This window comes from Nomascus leucogenys, chromosome 8 (assembly GCF_006542625.1).
Source record: "Nomascus leucogenys isolate Asia chromosome 8, Asia_NLE_v1, whole genome shotgun sequence".
Classification (NCBI taxonomy): Eukaryota; Metazoa; Chordata; class Mammalia; order Primates; family Hylobatidae; genus Nomascus; species Nomascus leucogenys.
In genome coordinates this window covers 69,379,314-69,401,902 of record NC_044388.1, presented here as the reverse complement: position 1 = coordinate 69,401,902, position 22,589 = coordinate 69,379,314, and the positions used below count along the sequence as shown (strand labels likewise).

At 37.6% G+C, this 22,589-nt stretch overlaps 1 protein-coding gene across 2 annotated transcripts in view; it reads right to left on the bottom strand.

Moving 5' to 3' along the window:
- The window catches only part of CDKAL1 (CDK5 regulatory subunit associated protein 1 like 1), a 700,650-nt gene that overhangs the window by 255,393 nt on the left and 422,668 nt on the right, over positions 1-22,589 (bottom strand). For both annotated transcript variants that reach the window (XM_030817372.1, XM_030817373.1), the window contains one exon: positions 21,696-21,862. In XM_030817372.1, coding sequence (XP_030673232.1) covers positions 21,696-21,862 — 167 coding nt within the window. The remainder of the gene's footprint in view (positions 1-21,695; positions 21,863-22,589) is intronic.

The following is a 22,589-nucleotide window of genomic DNA, read 5'->3' as shown; positions in this document are numbered from 1 at the left end:
AAATCTATTTAATAGAATAGTAGCAACTTTAATACATGATGGGCAATTTTATTAAAGCCAAACAGATGCCCACTCTGTGACCCAGCAATTCCACTCAGGAATATTCAAGACAAATGAGTGTATATGTCTACCAAAAGATGTGTACAGAATGTTCTCAGAAGCTTTACTCATAATAGTTGAAATCTGGAAATTAACCTAATATTTAACAGGAGAATGGGTGAACTGTGATATATTTATAAAACAACACTTCACAGCAATAAAATAAAAACAGATTATTGAAATATGCAACAACATCGATGATGCTCATGGACATTCCGTTGGGCAAAATAAATCAAATTCAAAAGAGTACATACTATATGAATCCATTTACATGAAATTCAAGAACAAGCAAAATTAACAGTGACAAAATTTTCCAATTCAGAATAGAGCTCTGTTGGATGTGTGAACTGGAAGGAACATGAGACAATCACATGAGATTCTAAAAATGCTCTATTTCTTGATCAGGTGATAGTCACATCCAAGTGCACATTTGTAAAGGCTCATTGTGCACTTAAGATCATTGCGCTTTATGGTATTTATGTTATACCACAATAAAAAGTTTTTTAAAAATTGGGGAGGAGGCAGTGGTTGGCAAAGCTTAAGATCTAGATGAAAGTCAAGGAGCTAAGGTCCAGTCATCATAAATGAAGGAACAAATGGATTCATTTATTCTAATTTCAGTGACAGATTTCAATTGCAGGAACTTTTTCTTATTTTACAGTATTTACCCCCTTTGTAAACAGCACTTCACTTAACAAAGAAGACATTTTATGTGGAATGTCCTTTAGGATTCTGACTACATAGATTTAATCATAGATTAAATCATAGATTTAATTTAATCATAAATGACTTCAAAATGAGAATTCTACTGTAGTGATAAGCTGTGATACATTCAGACAATGGAATATTATTCAGCACTAAAAGAAATGAGTTCTAAGGCCAGAAAAAGACATAGAAGAACCTTAAATGATATTACTAAGAGAAAGAAGCTAATCTGAAATGGGTATGATTCCAATTATATGACATTCTGGAAAAGGCAAAACTATGGAGACAGTAAAAAGAGCAGTGGTTCTCTGGGGCTAGAGAGAAGGGAGGGGTAAATAGGTGGAACAACGTGGGGTTTTAGAGCAGTGAAACTATTCAGCATGATACTATAATGGTGGGTATGTGTCATTATACATTTGTCAAAACCCAAAGAATATATTACATCAAAGATGAACCTTAATGAAAACAATGGGCTTTGAGTGATAATAACCTAGTAAGAATGCCATAAAGTATAGCAACGCCAAGAATCCTGGCCCTTTAGGGAACAAATCAAAAAGTAAATTAAATCCTCTTAGATATTTTGGGTTTCAGTCAAATATTCTTGGAAAGATTTGTATCTTAAAATTATTAACATCCATGGGAAGCATTCATTTTGTCCATGCTTAGCCATTTTTTTAAATGTATAATTGAATATCTGTAGAATCAGTACTCATTTTATGAAATAACTAAGTCAAAGAGACTATTTTTACTTTGAAAATAATATGCGTTGCTTAAATATCACTTTATATTCACACACCTTAGAGAAAAAGTGCCCTGATGTTATTGAATAGCTGTTATGTATGCAAAGACACTGAATGAAATATATAATAAGCATATACATGAAGCATATGTACTATGTATGTAGTTGCCTAATGTAGTAAAATCAAATAGAATTATTAGCAACATCAATTATGTATCAGGGCATATCATAGACACAGTTTCAAAAAAAAGGGACTATTAAATACAAAGCAAACTTGTTCGAAAATGAAAGCACAAGAAAAGCACAGTCTAGATGTGAAATTAGGCAATTTGGAACATAATCTGAGTAATTGCAGCATTGATATCTATAAGGCAGGGATATCTATCACCTGGAGACGGCAGAGATTAATTGGTCAGTCAGTAGGTTCGTAGTTAGCCAGATGGCCAAAAGATCTGGCTCTAATTTGGTATTTTTCCTCCCAATTAGCTCCAATTACAAACAAATGGAAATTCTGAGGTAGATACAGGGACATAAGATAAATATCTATATTAAAGCATTGCTAAAAACAGTCTTCTTGTTTTGGAGCCATGGTCCAAATATCTTATTTCTTTCTTTCCCTTTTTTTTTTTTTTTTTTTGAGATAGGGTCTGTCTCTGTCACCCAGGTTGGAGTGCAGTGTTGAGATCTCAGTTGACTGCAACCTCTGCCTCCTGGACTCCAGTGATTCTCTCACCTCAGCCTCCTGAGTAGGGGGGACTACAGGAACATACAACCATGCCCAGCTAATTTTTTTTTTTTTTGGTATTTTTTGCAGAGACTGGGTCTTGCTATGTTGCCCAGTCTGGTTTTGAACTCCTGAGCTCAAGCAATCTGTCAGCCTCGGACTCCCAAAGTGCTGGGATTATAAGCACGAGTCACTGCACCTAGCCCAAATATTTTATTTCTAAGATGCAACTGATGGTAAACCACACCATTAACTCCATAACAGCCTTTCAAGGAGAAAACAAAATCCAGAAAAATAGAAACCTTATGATATCAATGTTATATATTATTTGTAGATCATAACTCTGATTTCTCAAATATTAAAGTGAGCCTGAGAATAAAGAATAGCTAGATACTAATCACTATCATGAGACAAAATAAACACAATATTCTTTTCATTTTCCCTATCCAATGTGAAGCTGTGGCAAAGATTGCTGGTTGCCCTAATATCCCTTCTCTCTTCTTGCTTCAGTAATAAAATTCCCAAATTTTAACTACACCTCTGACCACCAAGCTAGAGATTAATTGCTCATATGGCCAAATAACAAAGTTTGGGCAAAGCCAAAAGTTTGGATTTAATATGACTAGAAGAGATCTGCTACTTCTGGGTCAGGCCAGTAAAAGAAATGCATGCCATGTCTTTCCATTGTCTTTTCCGCTTCTGCAGTCTGGGATGCTAGCATGACGGCAGGACAAAGAAGAGCCATCTTAGACCTAGAGAGGGAAGACACACACTGAAGACAGAAAATCCTCTAGAGAATCTTGGACCACCCATGTGTGGACTGTGAAAGAGAGAAGAAAACTTCTATAAGCCACCATATTTGGGGGCCTCTGTTTTATCCTTTTCACATTTTCCCTAATACAGACATTTTACTAATAAAGACTTACATGTAAGCATTTTCTATGTAATACTTCACAGTTATATATTGTCTACAACAATAATTTCTTAAAAATTGTTTATAGTCATTGCTAGTTAGAAATGACGACCCAGGACAGGCAGGGTGGCTCATGCCTATAATCCCAGCACTTTGGGAGGCTGAGGTGAGCAGAGCACTTGAGCCCAGGAGTTCGAGACTAGCCTGGGCAACATAGGGAGATTCCGACTGTCCTAAAAATACAAACATTAGCTGGGCATGGTGGTGCATGCCTGTAGTCCCAGCTGCTTGGGAGGCTGAGGTGGGAAGATCGCTTGAACCCGGGAGGCAGAGGTTGCAGTGAGCCGAGATCACGCCACTGCACCCCAGCCTGGGTGACAGAGCAAGGCCCTGTCTCAAACAAACAAACAAAAGATGACCCATGTTGCTTATGATCCTATGGTGGATCACTTGGCAGGATGGCAGCAGCTGAAGCAGAGACTCCGGTGAACACTGGCACACCTCTACTGCTGTTCACAGTGACTGGCACTGAGAGCCACCTTTCCCTCCACAGCCTTTGGAAAGTCTCACATTTCCCCATGGGTCCTACTCCACTTCCCCCTCACTGGCTAGCTTTCTCCTTCCCTACAGGTACTTTTGACTTTGGCTTACCCTATCAATCATGAGAAAATAAACATTAGGAATATGTGACCCAAAAGATACCTTTACATAGAAAAGATACCTTTATATTTTCAGATGTGATACATTATTTTTAAGGTAAAATTCCAAAATCTCAGTATAGTAACAATGATGATAATGATAGCTGATAACTCTCGAGCACCTTTTATGTGCCAGACACTATTCTAAGCATTCTACATATATCAATTCATTGTTCTACCAATGATACTCTATTACAAGCTAAATAATGATACTCCATTATTTAAAGTCTTTTTTTTTTTTTTTTTTTTTTTTTTTTTTTTGAGATGGAGTTTGGCTCTTATTGCCCAGGCTGGAGAGCAGTGACACGATCTCAGCTCACTGCAACCTCTGCCTCCCCGGTTCAAGCGATTCTCCTGCCTCGGCCTGAAGTATTAAATTTATACAGCATCCCAGAAAGCACTATTTATTATCTAATATTCTTTGTATAGGGTAACTGCTAATATGCCCAGTTGATATGTGAAAACATCAAAACCCACAGACATGTGAAAATCTGTCCAGTGCTCCACAAAGATCAGCAGAACATCCTGGCCCAGGTCAAAGACTGGCCCTGACAGCAAACAATCAACAATGCTCAGTTCTCCTTTCACAGTCTCTGAGTTCTAAAATCAAGCATGCTTTCCTAAGAGAAGGGAGGTCCATAAGCTTCACAATTCCAAGGGCTATGGATTGATTCACTGATGACCCACGTTCCAAATGGGAAATGTGCCTGAGAAACTAAGGAAATTAACAGAGATGGGCTGTTCATTCCCTTAGGAATGTGGGCTAGGCTGGTGGAAGAGCAAAAGAAAAATAAAAATAAGTTGTTTATCCTGCTTTCTGTTTCAAACTTTCTTCAAAAATCTGAGGGACTTGGGAAGATGAAACATAAAAATAAACTGATATGCTTCCATGGATAAAACTGAGCATCCAAAAGAATAGCTGGTGTCTTTAGAAACTTAAATAAAGGCTAAGGAAGAGCTAAGAGTGTGACTGTTCAGTGTCTGAGGCCTCATGAACTTGGCCACCAAAATGATCTCCAGTCCTTCTACAGGGCCACCAGTGTGGAACACGAAGAGTATGCAGAACAATCCATTTTTGGCAATAGAGATCTTGTGATATGATTTTCTGTAAATTTCACTTTACACTGTATTATTTACAGCATGAAAAGCACTTGCAAGTGAGGAAGGCCATACTATCCAAAAGAATGTTTCTTTCTCAGGTGTTGAATGCAGGACTCAATTCAAGTGAGTCTCTAGGCTCACTACAGAAACAGAAGCCCTTGGTGTCAGGCCTCTCTGACTTAGGGTTATAGAAATGATATGCCACTGTCAAAGCAAGTGTTGAGATGATTATTTCACACCAAATATCAGATAGTAAAGTGCAACAACAGTTTTTTGACATGTTATTTTTTAAATTCTAGGTCACATCAAGTAAAATGAGTTTAAAAAGATTTTGGAAGGCCTGGAATTAGAGAGCAAGTGGAAAATTTAAAATCTACATCATTCAGCTTAAACTCTTCAAAACAGTGCTCCCTTTTCAGAAGACTCAGATGTGAATGGAATGATCATGAATCAACTAATTTGCCAAACTAATGATAAGACTGATACAGATTTAAATCTTCTACTTCTGTAAACACTTCAATACAATAATGATCCATTTGGTTTGAAGGATACTAGAATAAAATAATAAAGCCATAACAAATATGTTAGTAATAAAATTGATATATTCTAAAATCTGTTAATTCTATGACAGTAAAACAGTGTACTGCAGATTTCAAAATGACTCTTTAAGTTTTGAAATTGATTATCCCTGAAATATAAATATTTTTCAAGTGATCTGTTGCAAATTCTAGAATTTATATCTATTAATTTTAAGTTTGATTATCTTTTTAATTTAGCAATGCAGCATCAAAAGCAAATATCTTTCCGATTAACAAATTAACAAAGCAAATATCTTTCCAATCACCTGATGTGCAGAGCTTTTGGAAGACTATGCAGATGGTGTGACACGGCATAGTGAAGGGAACATCATCTATCAAGAAAACAAAGCTTCTTTAGTGAATCTAGACCAACAGCAGCTTTGACATCATGGAAGACAGTAATTGTGGAACTCAATTATCTATTAGAATAGAAACAACAACATAATATTTGATTTGGTTCTTAATAAAAGTATTGATTTTTAACAGGTAGAGAGGCCGTGCATGGTGGGCTCATGCCTGTAATCCCAGCACTTTGGGAGGCCGAGGCAGGCAGATCACGAGGTCAGGAGTTAGAGACCAGCTTGGCCAACATAGTGAAACCCCGTCTCTACTAAAAATGCAAAAATTAGCCGGGTGTGGTGGCACATGCCTGTAGTCCCACCTACTCGGGAGGCTGAGGCAGGAGAAACATTTGAACCTGGGAGGCGGAGGTTGCAGTGAGCCGAGATCATGCCATTGCACTCCAGCCTGGGCGACAGAGCAAGACTCCATCTCAAAAAACAAAACAAAACAAAAGAAAACAAAAAAACAGAGAGAAGCAATTAACCATCATAGGCAAGATTCAGTCTATCTTATTTCTTGTGTGGCATCCAAAGCCAGAAGTATCTAAAGAAGTACACATTTTAGTCTATAAGTCTCCATGCTTTCTGTGATGGTGACTCAATTAATAGTGATCTTTTGCTGTCAATAACCCGCTAATGACATGGGTTCTTTCTCAAAAGCTTTACGAGGAAGACAGCACCATAAGTGATTGATGCATCTTTGACGTGGAGCACAAAAATTAAGCAAGAAAAGTGATTCAACTTCACATATTGATGGTCTGATAGATACAAGGCAGCCCCTTTTCAGGCATACATTTTTATTGACCTCAGCAGGAATGGTGGAGGAAAGACTCTGAAAATCCTCTCCTTCATAAAAACAATGAGAACACTGACAAAAATTGTCAGCCAACTTTTTCAGAACTCTGGAAATTAACTAAAGGTTTGCAGCAATCTGGGTAGTGTTCATTAAAAAATAAATAAATAAATCTTGGTAAGAACACGGAGCTATGTGGTGTGTTTGGCCTACCCTAATCTCACCTCCCACTTTCCAGCTCCACAGTAGCCTTGAAAACCAACAGCCTTTAATCATGGTGAAAACCAGCAGCCTGGAAGCCACTTAAGGGGGCATAATGGACTTGTAACTTCTTCAAAGCCCCATTCCCAGAAAAACTATCATTATTGGACCTCGCTAGTGGTTCCAAGGAAGGCTCCACTCACACAGCTTGCTTATTTAACCTGACCTGGCACTAACCCAGTGAGAACAGTCTTTTGCCCAAAGGTATTTGTCAAAAATAATCAGCTGCAATAGTTTAACATCAGGGATGCCTAAGGCTGTGGTAACAGCTGGGACAAACAATAAGCAAATCAAAAAGCCTAAAAAAAAAAAAAAAGGCAGGGTATGCGATATCCATACAAAGCCTAAAAAACACTGACATATTTCCTAGAATATAGAAGGTTCCATGTATGCATAGGGCTGTGTGTGTGTTTAGGTTATGCACATGCTCACCAAATATCTGAGAACGTGCTAAACTCTCACCTCTGGCTAAACCTGATACTTGGCAGAAACAGGAAGTAAAGGCGAAGGTGGAGTTATAAGCTAAGCTACCTGATGGAGCATCCCAAGCAAGCTCCAACACATACAATCGGGCCTCCCTGCAAAAACTGAGACTTACTGGTTCCAGGCATTTAAGGAAATCTCTGTCCAATCATTAGCTGACTATCAAGCTAAGTGGGTAGAGATTTCACTGGTCACACATGACAAAGAATATAGACTTTACAGAATTACAGTGGACCCTTAAAAACACAGGTTTGTACTGTGTGAGTTCACTTATACATAGATTTTTTTTTGTCTTTACCACCCCTGAGAATGCAAAATCAACAGCGCCTCTTCTTCCTTCTCCTCAGCCTATTCAATGTGAAGATGATGAGGATGATGACTTTTATGATGATCTACTTCCACTTAGTGAATAGTAAATATATTTCCTCTTCTTATGATTTTCTTAATAACATTTTCTTTTCTCTAGCTTACTTGGTTGTAAGAATACAGTATATAATACATATAACACATGTGTATTAATTGATTGTTTATGTTAATGGTGAGGCTTCCTGTCAACAGTAGGCTATTAGTAGTTAAGTTTTGGAGGAGTCAAAATTTATACATGGATTTTTGACTGCACTGAGGGGGTACCTCTAAGCCCTGCATTGTTCAAAGGTCTGAACTATAATGCAGAAAAGTCACCAAACAACAACAACAAACTGTAGGGAGTGAGAAGAATCCGATTTCCAAAGCTGCCACACTATATTATTTCAAATGTCCAGTTTTCAATAACAAAAATTATAAACCATAAGAAAACCCTCCAAACAGACAAGAAAATATGGTTCGTGCACAGGAAAAAAGGAGACAATAGAAACTGTCTCTGAGAAAGCCCAGATATTAGACTTTACTGGACAAAGACTTCAAATCGGCATTTTAAATATGATCAAAAAACTAAAGAAAACCATGTCTCAAGAATTAAGGAAAATCAAGAGAATGATGTCTCACCAAATAGAGTACCAATAATGAGACAGCAATAATAAAAAAGAACCATATAGAAATTCTGATATAGAATGCATAAGAACTAAAATTTAAAAATTACTAGAAGGGCTCTGCAAGAGATCTGAACAAGCAGAAGAAACAATCAGTAAACCTGAAGACAGGTCAATTTAGATGACTTGATCTGGGGAATAGAAAGAAAAAATTAACAGAGCCTTAGATTCCATCAAGCACACCAACAAACACATAATGGGAGTTCTAGGAGAGGAAAGAAAGGAGCAGAAAGAATATTTGAATAAATAGTGGCCAAAACCCCTCTAATTTGAAAAACAGCACTAATTGGCTGGGTGCAGTGGCTCACACCTGTAATCCTAGCACTTTGGGAGGCCAAGGTGGGAGGATCACTTGAGCCCAGTTGTTCAAGACCAACCTGGAAAACATAGTGAGACTCTGTCTCTGTAAAAAATACAGAAACTAGCTGGGTGTGGTGGCACACACCTGTAGCCCCAGCTGCTTGGGATGCTGACATGAGAGAAGTGCTTGAGTCCAGGAAGTCAAGGATGCAGTCAGCCATGACTGCACCACTGCACTCTAGCCTGGGTGACAGAGTGAGACCCTGATCCAAAAAAAAAAAAACCCCAAAACAAAAAAGAACATTAATCAACACATCCTAAAAGCTCTAGAAACTTCAAGTAGGATAGACTCAAAGAGATCTACACCTAGACACATCATAATCAAACTGTTGAAAGTCAAAGACAAAAAGCGAATCCTGACTGCAGCAAGAGATCAGCAACTTACAGATAAGGGATCCTCAGTGAGATTAACATTTGGTTTCTCCAAAGAAACCACATGGAAGAGAAGGAAGTGAGATGATATAAAATGCTGAAAGTAAAAGACTGCCCACCAGGAATTCTATATCCAGAGAAGCTGCTCTTCAAAAATGAAGAAGAAATTAAGTCATTCCCAGATAAATGAAAACCAAGAGGAATTAGTTGTTAGCAAATCTGCCTCTCAAGAAATGCTAAATGGAACCCTTCAGGCTGAAATGAAAGGACTCTCCAATCCACAGGAAGAAATAAAGAGCAGCAGTAAATGTAACTGCATATGTAAACATAAAAGACAGTATAATTGTGGTTTTTGTTTGTAACTCTTGTTTTTATATTATCTGATTTAAAAGTCAACTGTACAAAGTGCTAATTATAAATCTGTGCTACTGAGCATACACTGTATAAATATGTAATGTTTATGACAGTAACAACAAAAAGAAGTGGGGAGGGAAGGGAACTACATAGAAGCGAAGTTTTCATATGTTATTATAATTAAATTAATATTGATCAAAATTAGTGTTATAAATTAGAATATTGTAATCCCTATGGTAACCACTATAAAAACGACTTAAAACATATATAGTAAAAGAAACAACAAAGTAATTAAAATGTCATACTAAAGAATTTCTATTTACTACAAAAGGAGGCTGTTACGAGTTGAACTGTGTCCCCAAAAAGATGTAAATGTAAGTCCTAACCCCCAGTAGCTGTGAATGTGACATTACTTGGAAACAGGGTCTTAATAGATATAATCAAGTTAAAATGAGGTCATAATGAATTAAGGTGGACCCTAATCCAATGACTGGTGTATAAGAGGAGGACATTTGGAAACAGAGACAGAGAAAAGAATGCCAGGTGAAGACTGAGACAAAAATTGGAGTGATATGTCTATAAGCCAAGGATTGCCAAGTATGGTCAGTAACCACTAGAAGCTGGGGGACAAGAACAGAACAGATTCTCTCTCAGAGTTCCCAAAATACCCAGTCTGTGGTACTTTGTTACAGCAGATAAACCAATACAAAGGCAATAATGGAAGAGTACAGAAACAACAACAAAAAATAAAAAGAGTCTGTTGAGGTAGGAAAAATAAAGACTGAAAATGTAGGAGCCACTTAACTAAAAGATTAATGTCTGAAATTTCCACTGGTCAGAAAGAAGGTAGGCTGATATTCCATATGACATTGCAAAATAAAAGCTGATACAGAGTATGCTTTTAAAAATATTTTAACATTAAACTATGAAGACTACTTCTTTATGACCATATTTTAGAAACAGACTTAATGACAGTATTTTCTCTAATCAGTTATATTGATAGTAAACTTTCTGCAGCACTTTTTAAAAACACACAATAATACATGCTATAAAAAGAAACCATTTCCCCCCTCAAACTAATGAATAATTGGGGATCTTTCAGGATTATGCTAAACAATCAGTTTGATTTTCTCTGGCCTACATGCAGCATCCTCTGATCCTAAAAGTGATTTATTAAACATGGATTGTGCCAGTATTTAATATTCGATAGTTCTGATACAACACATGCAAATAAAAGAGTTCTGAGCAGTAGGAGTCTATAATAATAATAACCCTTATGTTTCCAACTTAGGACATAATCATTATTTACTGTTAAATGATATTAAAGAATTTTTGAACCTAAATTTTGAAAGCTTAACATTTTCAAGTGGAGCATTTTTGTGGTAGGGCCAGGAAGATGTAGAGAGCAGATATATATCAGACCTAAAAGCAACAATTTAGTATCTTAGAAATAAACAGAAGCAGATGAAGGGAACGGACTTTGCTTTCTGACAAATATGCAGAATGTCCCTCAACTATTCTATGAATCATTAACTTCATTACCCACCTTTCTGTTCTAGATCATGAATCACCTGAAAATTCCATTACCTACCTGATATAAAATATGAGGAATTCATTTTACTAAATGCTGAATTAGCAAGTGCCTAAGGTAGCCTTTCATAGGCTATTAGAGCAAAGAAGTCAATACCGAGAGGATCGTAGAATAGAAAAGTGTAAAGGAAACTACGTGGATTGCCTTATGTGTTAGCCATTCTCTGTGCTTGTGAAGGAATGTCAAAGGCAGCTTTTCTCAATGGTTTGAGCATAACTGACTTCCTAAATTAATGAGGAAGATAAAGCCCACAGCTGGTGTATTATGGAGTTTGAACTGCACTAATTTTGACAGGTGACATGAAAGCCTTCTCAGCTACTCCAGATGAAATTAAGGATTCAGGGGACTGGCAATGTGAAATGACTTTTAAGATGTAAATTAAACCATATACATATCTAATGCCCTTCTATATAAACGGAAGTGTACACTAGAATACTAAAAGATGAAGAAGGAATAGAAGTGTGTCATAGTTGAAATATGTAAATTTTTATGTTTTTCAAGTATGTTAGAGTGAGAGAGATCTTTATATTTATTTTAAAAGAGTATTTTTCCTCAAAAAATATACATACAGAGAGACATGACCCAGGATAGATATTCAACTATGATTATAATATTCTTCCTCCCCTCCCCTCTTCTCCCCTCCCCTCCCCTCTCCTCTTCTCTAGATACAGGGTCTCAGTGCTCAGACCAGAGTGCAGTTATATGATCACAGCTCACTACAGTCTTCTCTTCTCTTCTCTACTCTTCTCTACTCTTCTCTCTCTTCTCTCTCTTCTCTTCTCTTCTCAAGATACAGGGTCCCAATGCTCAGGCCAGGGTGCAGTTATATGATCATAGCTCACCACAGTCTCGAACTCCTGGGTCCAAGTGATGATCCGGCCTCAGCCTCCTGAGTAGCTGGGACTACAGATGTGTGCCACCACACCCAGCTAATTTTAAAAAAACTTTTAGTAGAGATGGATCTCACTGTATTGAACAGGCTGGTCTCAAACTCCTGACCTCAAGCAATCCTCCTGTCTTGGCCTCCCAAATAGCTGGGATTACAGGTGTGAGGCACTGCACCTGGCCAAACATCAGTTTCTTTATAAAGGATTTGCTAAGGCCTTTTCACTCATCATCTTGACAACCATGGTATCCCTACATTCTTTTCCTCTCAGGAAAATTAATCGTCTCTTTTGGGAACAAATATCCATGTGTCACTGCATTTTATAAACAATATTCAATAATTTGGGTCAATGGCAAGAGGGGGAAAAATGATGACAGTGGTTGAGAAGTTTAGAAGTTTTGTTGTTTTGTTTTTAACTTCTGTTTAAGTTCGGGGTACATGTGTAGCCCTGAGACATAGGTAAACTTGCGTCATGGGGGTGTGTTGTACAGATTCTTTCATTACCCAGCATCCATTAGCTATTCTTCCCGATGCTCTCCCTCCTCCCACCCTGCCATGGCCCCAGTGACAGGGCCCAGTGTGTGTTGTTCCCCGCCATGTGTCCACGTGTTCTCATCATTCAGCTCCCACTTATAAGCAAGAACATGTGGTATTTGGTTTTCTGTTCGTGTGTTAGTTTGCTGAGGATAATGGCTTCCAGCTCCATCCATGTCCCTGCGAAGGACATGATTTCGTTCTTTTTTTATGGTTGCATAGTCTATGTACCACATTTCTTGATCTAATCTATCACTGATGGGCATTTAGGTTGATTCCACGTCTCTGCTATTGTGAATAGTGCTCCTATGAACATACCCATGTATGTGACTTTATAACAGAATGATTTATATTTCTTTGGGTACGTACCCAGTAATGGGATTGCTAGGACAAATGGTATTTCTGTCTTTAGGTCTTTGAGAAATCTCCACAAAGTCTTCCACAATAGTTGAACTAATTTACACTCCCATCCACAGTGTATAAGCATTCCTTTTTCTCCATACGCTCGCCAGCATCTGTTATTTTTTGACTTTTTAATAATAGCCATTCTGACTGGTGTGAGATGGTATTTCGTTGTGGTTTTGATTTGTATTTCTCTAATGATCGGTGATGTTGAGTTTTTTTTCATATGATTGTTGGCCACTTGCATGTCATCTTCTGAAAAGTTTCTGTTCATGTTTTTTGCCCAGTTTTTAACGGGGTTGTTTTATTCTTGTAAATTTGTTTAACTTTGGGAAGTTCAGAAGTTTATACCACAATGTGGATTAAAGCATTTCATGACAAACATGAATGATTTGGCTGTTTATATTCTCACACTAGATTTATTCTCTCATGCCTGCTTTCTCATAATATAGACACCGGAACTGAGAATACCAGTGAAGCACGTAAGATAGGTCTCTGTATAAATTATTGATGGCCATATAAACAGAATGTTTAAGTATGATCCAGGCATGTTCTTGTGTTCCTCAGGAAGACAGAGGTACCCAATATTTTCAACATGAGAAACATTTACCCACAAAATAGCTCATTTTCCCCAGAAAATATACCTGGCACAATAAGGATAAAATAACATTCGGCAGCAACAAAGTGCAATCTGTTCTGAAATAAAGTCTATTAACAAGTTCATTTATTTTGGGGTCCTTCAGTCTACATATAATCATGAGGCTTACTCACCCAGACTTAACATTACAAACAAAGACTCAGTAGTAGGGTGCAACAAGCTCGGTACATTTTTCTGAGGAGTAGTTGAGATCAAGAAAAGCTTTGGCTTCTTGGGCAGGGCTGGAATTAGGGGCTGAGGCCTGGACAAGGGCACAAGCGAGTAGTATCACAGAACAAAGAGGCTGAGACCCAGGTATGGGCAGAGATGCAAGTCTTTTTTTTTTTTTTTCCAGTGGAAGGGCCTGACTAAAGCTTCCTGCTGCTCAAACCCAGAAATAGCAGAGAAGTTGAAGAGTTAGAATGTTAGGTAGAGCCCATAATTTTGCTAAGGGGAAGTAGCATTTCAATTTCATCTTTTATCAGTATTAGATCCTTTGGCAGGCAAGAAAGGACATTCCTTTCTTCCACATCTTCCCTTCCAGAGAGGCTGTTCCCAGCTCTCAGAATTAGGTTCCCAATGAAGCCTGATAAACTTAAAAAGAAAATGTATATGAGCCCTTTTAATATTTGATAAAAGTTTTCTCTCTTTAATATTCAGAAAGACACAAACTTCTGTTTCTAGTTTTAGGTGTTTCACTGACCTCTTAAAATTTATTCACAAGTGCCAGGATAAGAATCAAATAGAGCACTGATGATTATAAACGGCAAAAAACTGCCAACAGTTAGATCAAACCACGTACTGACATGTCTCAGAAGCTATAGGTGGATGGTTGAAATAAAAGATTTTTCCTTTCCATTTCCTTGCTGAAAATAAGTAATCTAGCATGTCTTTTTATTCATCAAAAGGGGAAAAATATTTTGTATACAACAGTAGAGAATATATTTACATATTATTCTATTATTCCAGAAAGTATAAACCCTAAGGAAAAGAAATGTTTAAAGACACAGCTTGAACTGTTGAGTTCAGTTTGGAAAATCTGTATTGCTTTGATGAAACGTAAGAACAGCATGTATTGAGTTTGCTATTATTTTGAAACTATGAGGCATTTTTTAAAACTTGGCAAAGGCAAACATATTATTAATGTTCATAAATTACCATGCAACAAAAGTCCTTGACAGGTATCTACTGTCTTTCAGCAGATGAATTTATTTCACTAAATATAGAATTAGGTTAGAATATAAGGTCATTGAAGTAGAAGTAAACATACAAAAATCTAGGGTAGCAGGAAGCTGATTTGTTACAGTGATTAGAAGATTTCCAAACCAAAAATAGAAGAGATATTTAAAATATCACTATTTGTAATTAACCTTATGATGACATGTACCATAAGTATACTAACTATAAATCTTGAGCAATACTATATATTTTAATTTAAGCTAAATAAAATGTAGCATAATATCAATGTGAATGTTAGTGTCAATGTTTTTTGGCAATATTTTACAAAGTAATATGTTTAAAAATATGTAACTTGTTTTATTATAATTTGAATATAGGAATAGTCCTTAATAAGCACTTATAATCTAGATTAACCAGTTTGCCCTCTCTGGCGCAGGTTGTAAGTAATGCACTAAAATTCTCATACAATTTTGAGACACACAAGTCTCTTAAAGGGAGATAAGTTACTTTGAACTATTCATGACAGAGGGAGGACCAGGATAACTTTTTAAAATAAACATTTTAACTTTTATTTTAGGCTCAGGGGTACATGTGCAGGTTTGTTATATAAGTAAACTTATGACTTGGGGGTTTGGTGTACAGATTATTTAGTCATCCAGGTACTAAGCATAGTACTTGACGTTTTCTTTTCTTTTTCTTTTTCTTTTTCTTTTTTTTTGAGACAGACTCTCACTCTTTTGCCCAGGCTGGAGTACAGTGGCACGATCTCAGCTCACTGCAAGCTCCACCTCCCAGGTTGATGCCATTCTCCTGCCTCAGCCTCCCGAGTAGCTGGAACTACATGTGCCCGCCACCACACCCAGCTAAGTTTTTGTATTTTTAGTAGAGACAGGGTTTCATGGTGTTAGCAAGGATGGTCTCAATCTCTTGACCTCGTGATCCACCCGCCTCAGCCTCCCAAAGTGCTGGGATTACAGGCGTGAGCCACTGCGCCCAGCCGACATTTTTTTTCTGAACCTCTCCCACCTCCCCCCGATCTCCCTCAAGTAGGCCCCAGTATCTGTTGTTCCCCTCTATCTGTCCATGTTTTCTCATTATTTCGCTCCCACTTATAAGTGAGAACATGTGGTATTTTGTTTTCTGTTCCTGCGTTAGTTTGCTAAGGATAATGGCCTCTAGTTCCATTTATGTTCCTTCAAAGGATATGATCTTGTTCTTTTTTATGGCTGCACAGTATTCCATGGTGCATACGTACCACTCTTTCTTTATCTAGTCTACTGTGGATGGGCACTTAAGTCAATTCCATGTCTTTGCAATTGTGCATAGTGCTGCAGTGAACATATGCATGCATGTGTCTTAAATACGTAAAATCCAGATACTTCCTCTTTTCCTTACTGCCCAAGAGCTTTAACATCTTTTCCCTATCAGCCAATTCACAAAACTAAAACCAAAACAAACTGTCTGATTTTAATTTATCGTCTCTAGTGGAGATTTTTAAAAGCAGTGAAAGTTAAGAAGCAGGAAGAGAAGAAAGAAGAGCCTAGATCATCCACAAATTCGATAATCATACAGTAAGCTCATTTGTTCTAGACAGCCCTAAAGATACTATCTATCGCTATAGTATTTTAGCTGGGCAAATAAACATAACACATCCCTTAGATGAATCCCTAACCATCCAGTACATCTTCACAGACATGTGACTCATGAGAAACATATATGACAACCGTTCCCAAACTCTTCCAAAACTGGATGCTCAGCAGATATGAAGGTACTTCAATACATGAGGCATGAAGTCAAGGAACAGTTAATAAGCTAAACTTTGAGTGATCACATCATTCAGTATACATTTATTAAGTGTATCAAGTGTGTGTTATCACAAGCACTGATATACAAAGATGGATAACACAACATCTCCCTTACGGTAACAGTCATGTTGGATTTCTACATAAATAAGCAATCATGATGCACCATGATGAGTGCCCAAAGAGACAATGACCTGTTGAACAGGGGTACTACGAAGCATAGAAAGTATGTGGGAAGAGTTTGGGAAGGCTTCCTTGAAGATGCAGTAGAGTAGAAAGCATTTGCGAATTAAAATAGATTAGAAACCCGTTCAGTGGCTAACTGGCTATGTGGTTTAGCCAGTTATTTAACCTTTCTAATCCATGGCTTCTCAATTAACAAAACAAAAATAACAGCCAGGCACAGTGGTGTGTGTTTGTAGTCCCAGCCGAGGCAGGAGGATCATTTGAGTCCAGGAGTTCAAGGCTGTAGAGCACTATGATCACACCTATGAATAGCCACAGCACTCCAGCCTGGGCAACAAAGCAAAACCCCATCTCAAAAAAGTGGGCAAAAGAAAATTGAGGATAATAGTATCTATATAGCTAGCCTGCTGTAAGAAGAAAAAGAGATCACACATGTGAAGCACTCAGTTTCTTGCAAACAATAAGCACTTGATAAATTGTACTGATTTTATCAGTTAGCAGTGATTTCAGGTGCCTCATTAGCAGCAGCCATTGTACCACTATTACTGGTCTCATGTGAACCTTGTTGTGTTCACATGTATTATTTTCAGTCTGAATTAATACTTTAGCTGTAGGCTACCTATCATTAGGAGGACAAAACTAAGCAATGTAATTTTAAGAGTAATCAAATTCATAAACCACTTCACTTTCTATAAGGTCAGAGTTCATTAAAGAGGAATATGCAAAGGTTATTACATTAGCAATATCAATAGGAAAGCAAACACAAGGAAAATACATCTTATTTGCCACTACAGGGGCGATATATTAGCCAACACATGTAGTAGCAAATATTAGTATGTCTGATTAACACATTACTACCAACTGTCATCATATGGTAAGCATATCATGAGAAAAAGGTAATATAAACCTTTCAAGAGTATGAAATGGTAAAAAAAAAAAAAAGATATATAGGAGGTATCATTAGGGTACTAGTCACGGGACAAATGACTAAAAATGTAATAGAAAAAAATAAGTACCCTGAATGTCCTAAAGGGCTTATTCTTATCCTTTAGGCAATAGGGACTTTACGGTGACATAAAGCATGTCTATTATCTACTGATTCTATTATCATATGCAAGTTTACTACAGCACTGTATAAGCTCATAGGTATATTTCTTCAATTCCAGCGTGTTTTTTTCACAATATATATGTTTGAGATATCTTTTGTCAGCTATATCATAATTTAAATGAATCCTATATTGTTTTTTAAGGGCAGTGATACTAAAAATAAGGTTTGCAGATGTCCCAAACACACACTTCACCACTTGTCTGCCTATTAGTGATAAAGAGTTCTCCTTCCCTTCCTTTCATTCAGTACACATATATTCAATATTTACTATATAAAGTGCCACACACAATGCTAGACTCTTAAAGAAACCTTAAAAGTGATCCTGTGTTAACTGTAATGTGCATCCTCTATTCCTATGGAGATTGAATAAAATGTATTCTCAACAGATGTATCTTTCCCCAGCATACTTTTAAATAATGACAAAAACTTTGGTGCTTTCCTTTATATAACTTTCCCTTTAAACTGTTCTTTTTTTTTTTTTTTCTTTTAAGTTGGTAAAAGGTGTTTTTAAAAAATCTGAGAGTCAGGTGAATAAGAAGTGAACAGAATGAAGAGGAAGGAAAACAGACCAGCCAAGTACTCTCTAATTAAAGTCTGTTGTGTGAAGCATCTTCCTAAAACACAAGAAGGCTGAGTCTTCCCAATAAAATTCTCAAGAAATCCTTGCCCTGAAGGTATTAAAGCATCAGGGTAGTTATTTCAAGAGTGGATTCCTTCAATCCCTATAGTTTAAAAAATCACCACCTTCATTTGCTGTTATTTTTTTCTGTTTTCATCTTCTGTTTTTTTCTTATTGGTGAACTCTGTTCAGTACCCTTGAGATAAGTCAAGTAATTTCTGTAGAGTGGTCTAAGCCTAGTGAGGGGAAAATGGAAATTTACAAGATATTGCTGTGCACAGGACTGAGGAGCACCAGATTTGGGCTCCCTTCCCTACTGCCCTTTCTGACACTGGGAAGCCATGTAAGCCTTCTGGGGCTCAGTCACCTTTTCTGTTACATAACGATGTGTTTGTGGAATCCTGAGCGTTCCGGGCTCTGCCATGCAGAGGAAGATGAGAACAAACAGCAAGGTGTGAAGGTCTGGTCCAGGAAACAAAGGAAGAGTTTAAAAGCTCTTACTTTGAGATGGTGTAGACCTTTGATTCTTGCATATCTTTGTTTCCTTTTGCTCTGTTTCTTTTGGATGGCTTTCTCCCTGAGTGTGGTATCACAGCCGGATTACCTCCTGCACATAAAGTGCAGAGCAGTGGTTGGCTTTCTATGGGGAACAATTCTCACCCTTGCAGCTCATTTACTTCATCATCTTTTGCTGCCTCTTCTGGCCAGGGGTTAGGATTTCAAAGTTCAAGACTACAGTGTGGGCTATATAATTTATTTTATGAAGAAGGCTCTTCCTTTTTTTTTTTTTGAGATAATCTCGCTTTGTCACCCAGGCTGGAGTGCAGTGGCACAATCTTGGCTCACTGTAACCTCTGCCTCCTGGGCTCAAGCGATTCTCCTGCCTCAGCCTCCTGAGTAGCTAGGATTACAGGCGCACACCACCATGCCTGGCTAATTTTTGTGTTTTCAGTAGAGACGGGGTTTCACCATGTTGGCCAGGCTGGTCTCAAACCCCTGACCTCAAGTGATCCACCTGCCTTGACCTCCCAAAGTGCTGGCATTACAGGTGTGAGCCACTGAGCCTGGCCAGCTCTTCCTGTATTCATTCTCGTATTCACTCATTTATTGAGCCACTACTGGGTGGGACAGATCCACAGACAGATATAACAAGATTGTTGCCTCAAGATGATAATGTAGGAGGAAAGGCCAACATGATACATACTTCAAAGGATTTAAAAAAATATAATGTCATGACCACCAAAATTTGTTATCACTCCAGCTACGATCTAGGAACTAAACATCTGGTGTTTTCCAGGCAAAGTACAAAGTTATATTTCAGATCTTTTGTTGATTTTTAGAAGCTCTCCTGGAGCATCTATTCAGAGGTCAGCAAGTCTGGCACTACTTCAGGTGCTGAGCACTAGGATTTGCTATACACACAGTATTAGCTGCTGCAATCTTGCAATCAATTAAAATGCTGAATTTATTCCAAGGAGTATTTGGTTAGTTACCTCAGAGCCAACACAAGATTTTTCTTCCTTGTGCTTCTTCCTTTTTGAACTTATCTGACTCTATCTCTTGTGGGTCCCTGGATCCCTGATCAGATCTTTTCCAATCCAAAAAAAGTGGCTGTTATCATAAACCTTATATTGATGTGGCCTGTTTCCCTCCCTACCCTCCACACGTCTAGTGCATCTCCTGGTCTTCACGATGTATGCCTCACATTTACTGCAAACACAGCACGTCACAGCTCTTAGCATATTTGACTTTTTCTTTTTTTTTTTTTTTTTTACAGAGAATCACTTTGCTTTATCAAGTGTTGAGTCCAAGTGTTAAGTAAAAGTTGACATGCCTGCAAATTTTATTTTATTATTTTAAAATAGCAAATCATAATCATCCCACACTGTCTAAAGTACTAAACTTAACATATAAATCATATACCCTTACTAGAAGGAGCTAGCTGGAAAAATGTAAATAATAAAATTAAAATTGCTAAACTCCCTCATTATGTATTTATAATTAGCAGTCAAATTACTAACTGTCTTCAGAATTTCTGAAATAGGTTGTTGATATTAAGGAAGCTGTTCAACAAAAACCTCAACAAGTATAGTCTTAAAATCAAATCAGCGAAATAATCTTTTAAATGTTTAGCTATCCATTAGCATTTGCATTAAATTTCAGCAACAGTGGTTGCTTTTAGCTTTTTGGGATGTTATTTTTCTGCACAAATGTACTGCAAAGAACACACTTGAAAAAAAATAAAAGTTATTTGTTTTCATACTTTATACATGACTTTGCAACTGCACTAATCAGATTTTATGTCCATAACTATGGGTCTAAAGTAATTAGTTATCAAATAGAAGTCATGGATCCTAGCAAGTACTTCTTCATTTATATGGTTGCTCCCCTGTCCATATTCTTTGCTCATATTTACTGTGTCATTTGCCATCAGGTACCACAGTTACCTGGACATACGCCCATTTGCCTAGTTTGACACAGCTACTTAAGGGTAAGCATCCCGATCTGTGGAAAAGTATAAAAACAAAATCAGGGATCTCAGAATCACCTTTGTTCACAGTGATTACCATTATGTCGATAAATGGAAAACAAGGAAGGAAACTCTCTGAAAGAAAATGTCATGTATTCAGGGATGGGCCTTACAATGGGAATACAGGTGCCACAGTAACGCATGTGCAAATCAAGTGAAAGAGTACCTTGCTCTGTGTCCCTCTTATTCAACTTCACCCCTGTGTATCTCCAGATGAAGGGATGAAATTGAAAATTCATCTTCAAGCTTCAAGCACAGTACCTTTTCTGATATGGCTAGCAGTAGTTTGGATAACACAATATTGACTGTGGGTTGCAAAAGTAATGCAACATATTAGCAGTTCCGAATCAGACAAGGGGTCAAAATGGAGGAACTGAGGCAAATTTATGTGCTGGAAGACGGAAGGGCTACAAACAAACAAAGAACTGTGGCAAAGTGGCAAGTATTGAAAAATTTGGGCAATGCTGATTAATGATGAGGAAGTAAAAAAGTGTTGCCTGCCAAAGAAGGGGATTCGAAAGTCTTGATTCATTCTTGGAAATGCGGGACTACAAAAAAAAAAAAAAATGTGAAGGAGTTTTAAATGAAGATGATGCGATGATACTGAGGCTGCCACACTGTCTGGATTGGTTAGTGTCTATGTCAGCATGCAAATGGGGTGCTTTTCCTTACCTCCAGATGCTCTAAAATATAGGGTGGATTTGTCATGCCAAGCCTCAGCATTGCTCCCTCAGGAATCACTTCAACCAGTTTCCACAGGAGTGTGGGGAGATTGGTGCCAATATCTCTGCCATAAGCCCCCGTGTCTTCACTGGTCAACCATATCTCACAAACACCCTCTGTGAATCAAAGGAGATAATTAACAAATCTGTGGCAGAGCTGTTTCCTTCATCATACAGCTGCTCACTCTTTTTAATGCAGTATTTCTCAACACTATTATTCAGGCAGTCTGGGTATTCAATTGCAGAGAAAAAGCAGCTTATCCCATGGTGCCAGTGGGTTATTAAGTTCATTTTATGAACACCACAGAGTTACAACAATGCTGTAAATTATCAGTGTGTCCTATGAAGTGATTAACATTCACAGCCAATCAGTTCAACTGTGCTTCCCCCAAAGCACTTTGATCAGGACTAAAGCCTCAGTCCCACCTCAGAGAATACCTATTTTATTGAACACTCTAAGCCCTGGAACTGAAACAGTCACTCCACAGAATAGGCACTATTAGCAGTTAACTCATTAATCAGTATGGCACCAACCTAAGGAAAAATGTCAAGTGTAGTTAAGGTTTAGCTCACATATTATTAATTATAAGGTACCCATTTTTCTCGTAGCAACTATTCTAGTCTGTCCTCATTATTCAATTAAGAATAGTATTCATTTTATTGCTGCATTCAAAAAAGTTGGTTGCTGCCTAAACTGAGTGTGTGTGTTGGAAAACCTGTTTACTGACAGCTTGCTTTCTATTTTCCATAAATCAGACTTTAGGAAAACGTATATATATTTTTGTCGTTATTATTGTTATAAAGAATCCTGACTTCAAATATCATACCCTGCAATGATACTGCT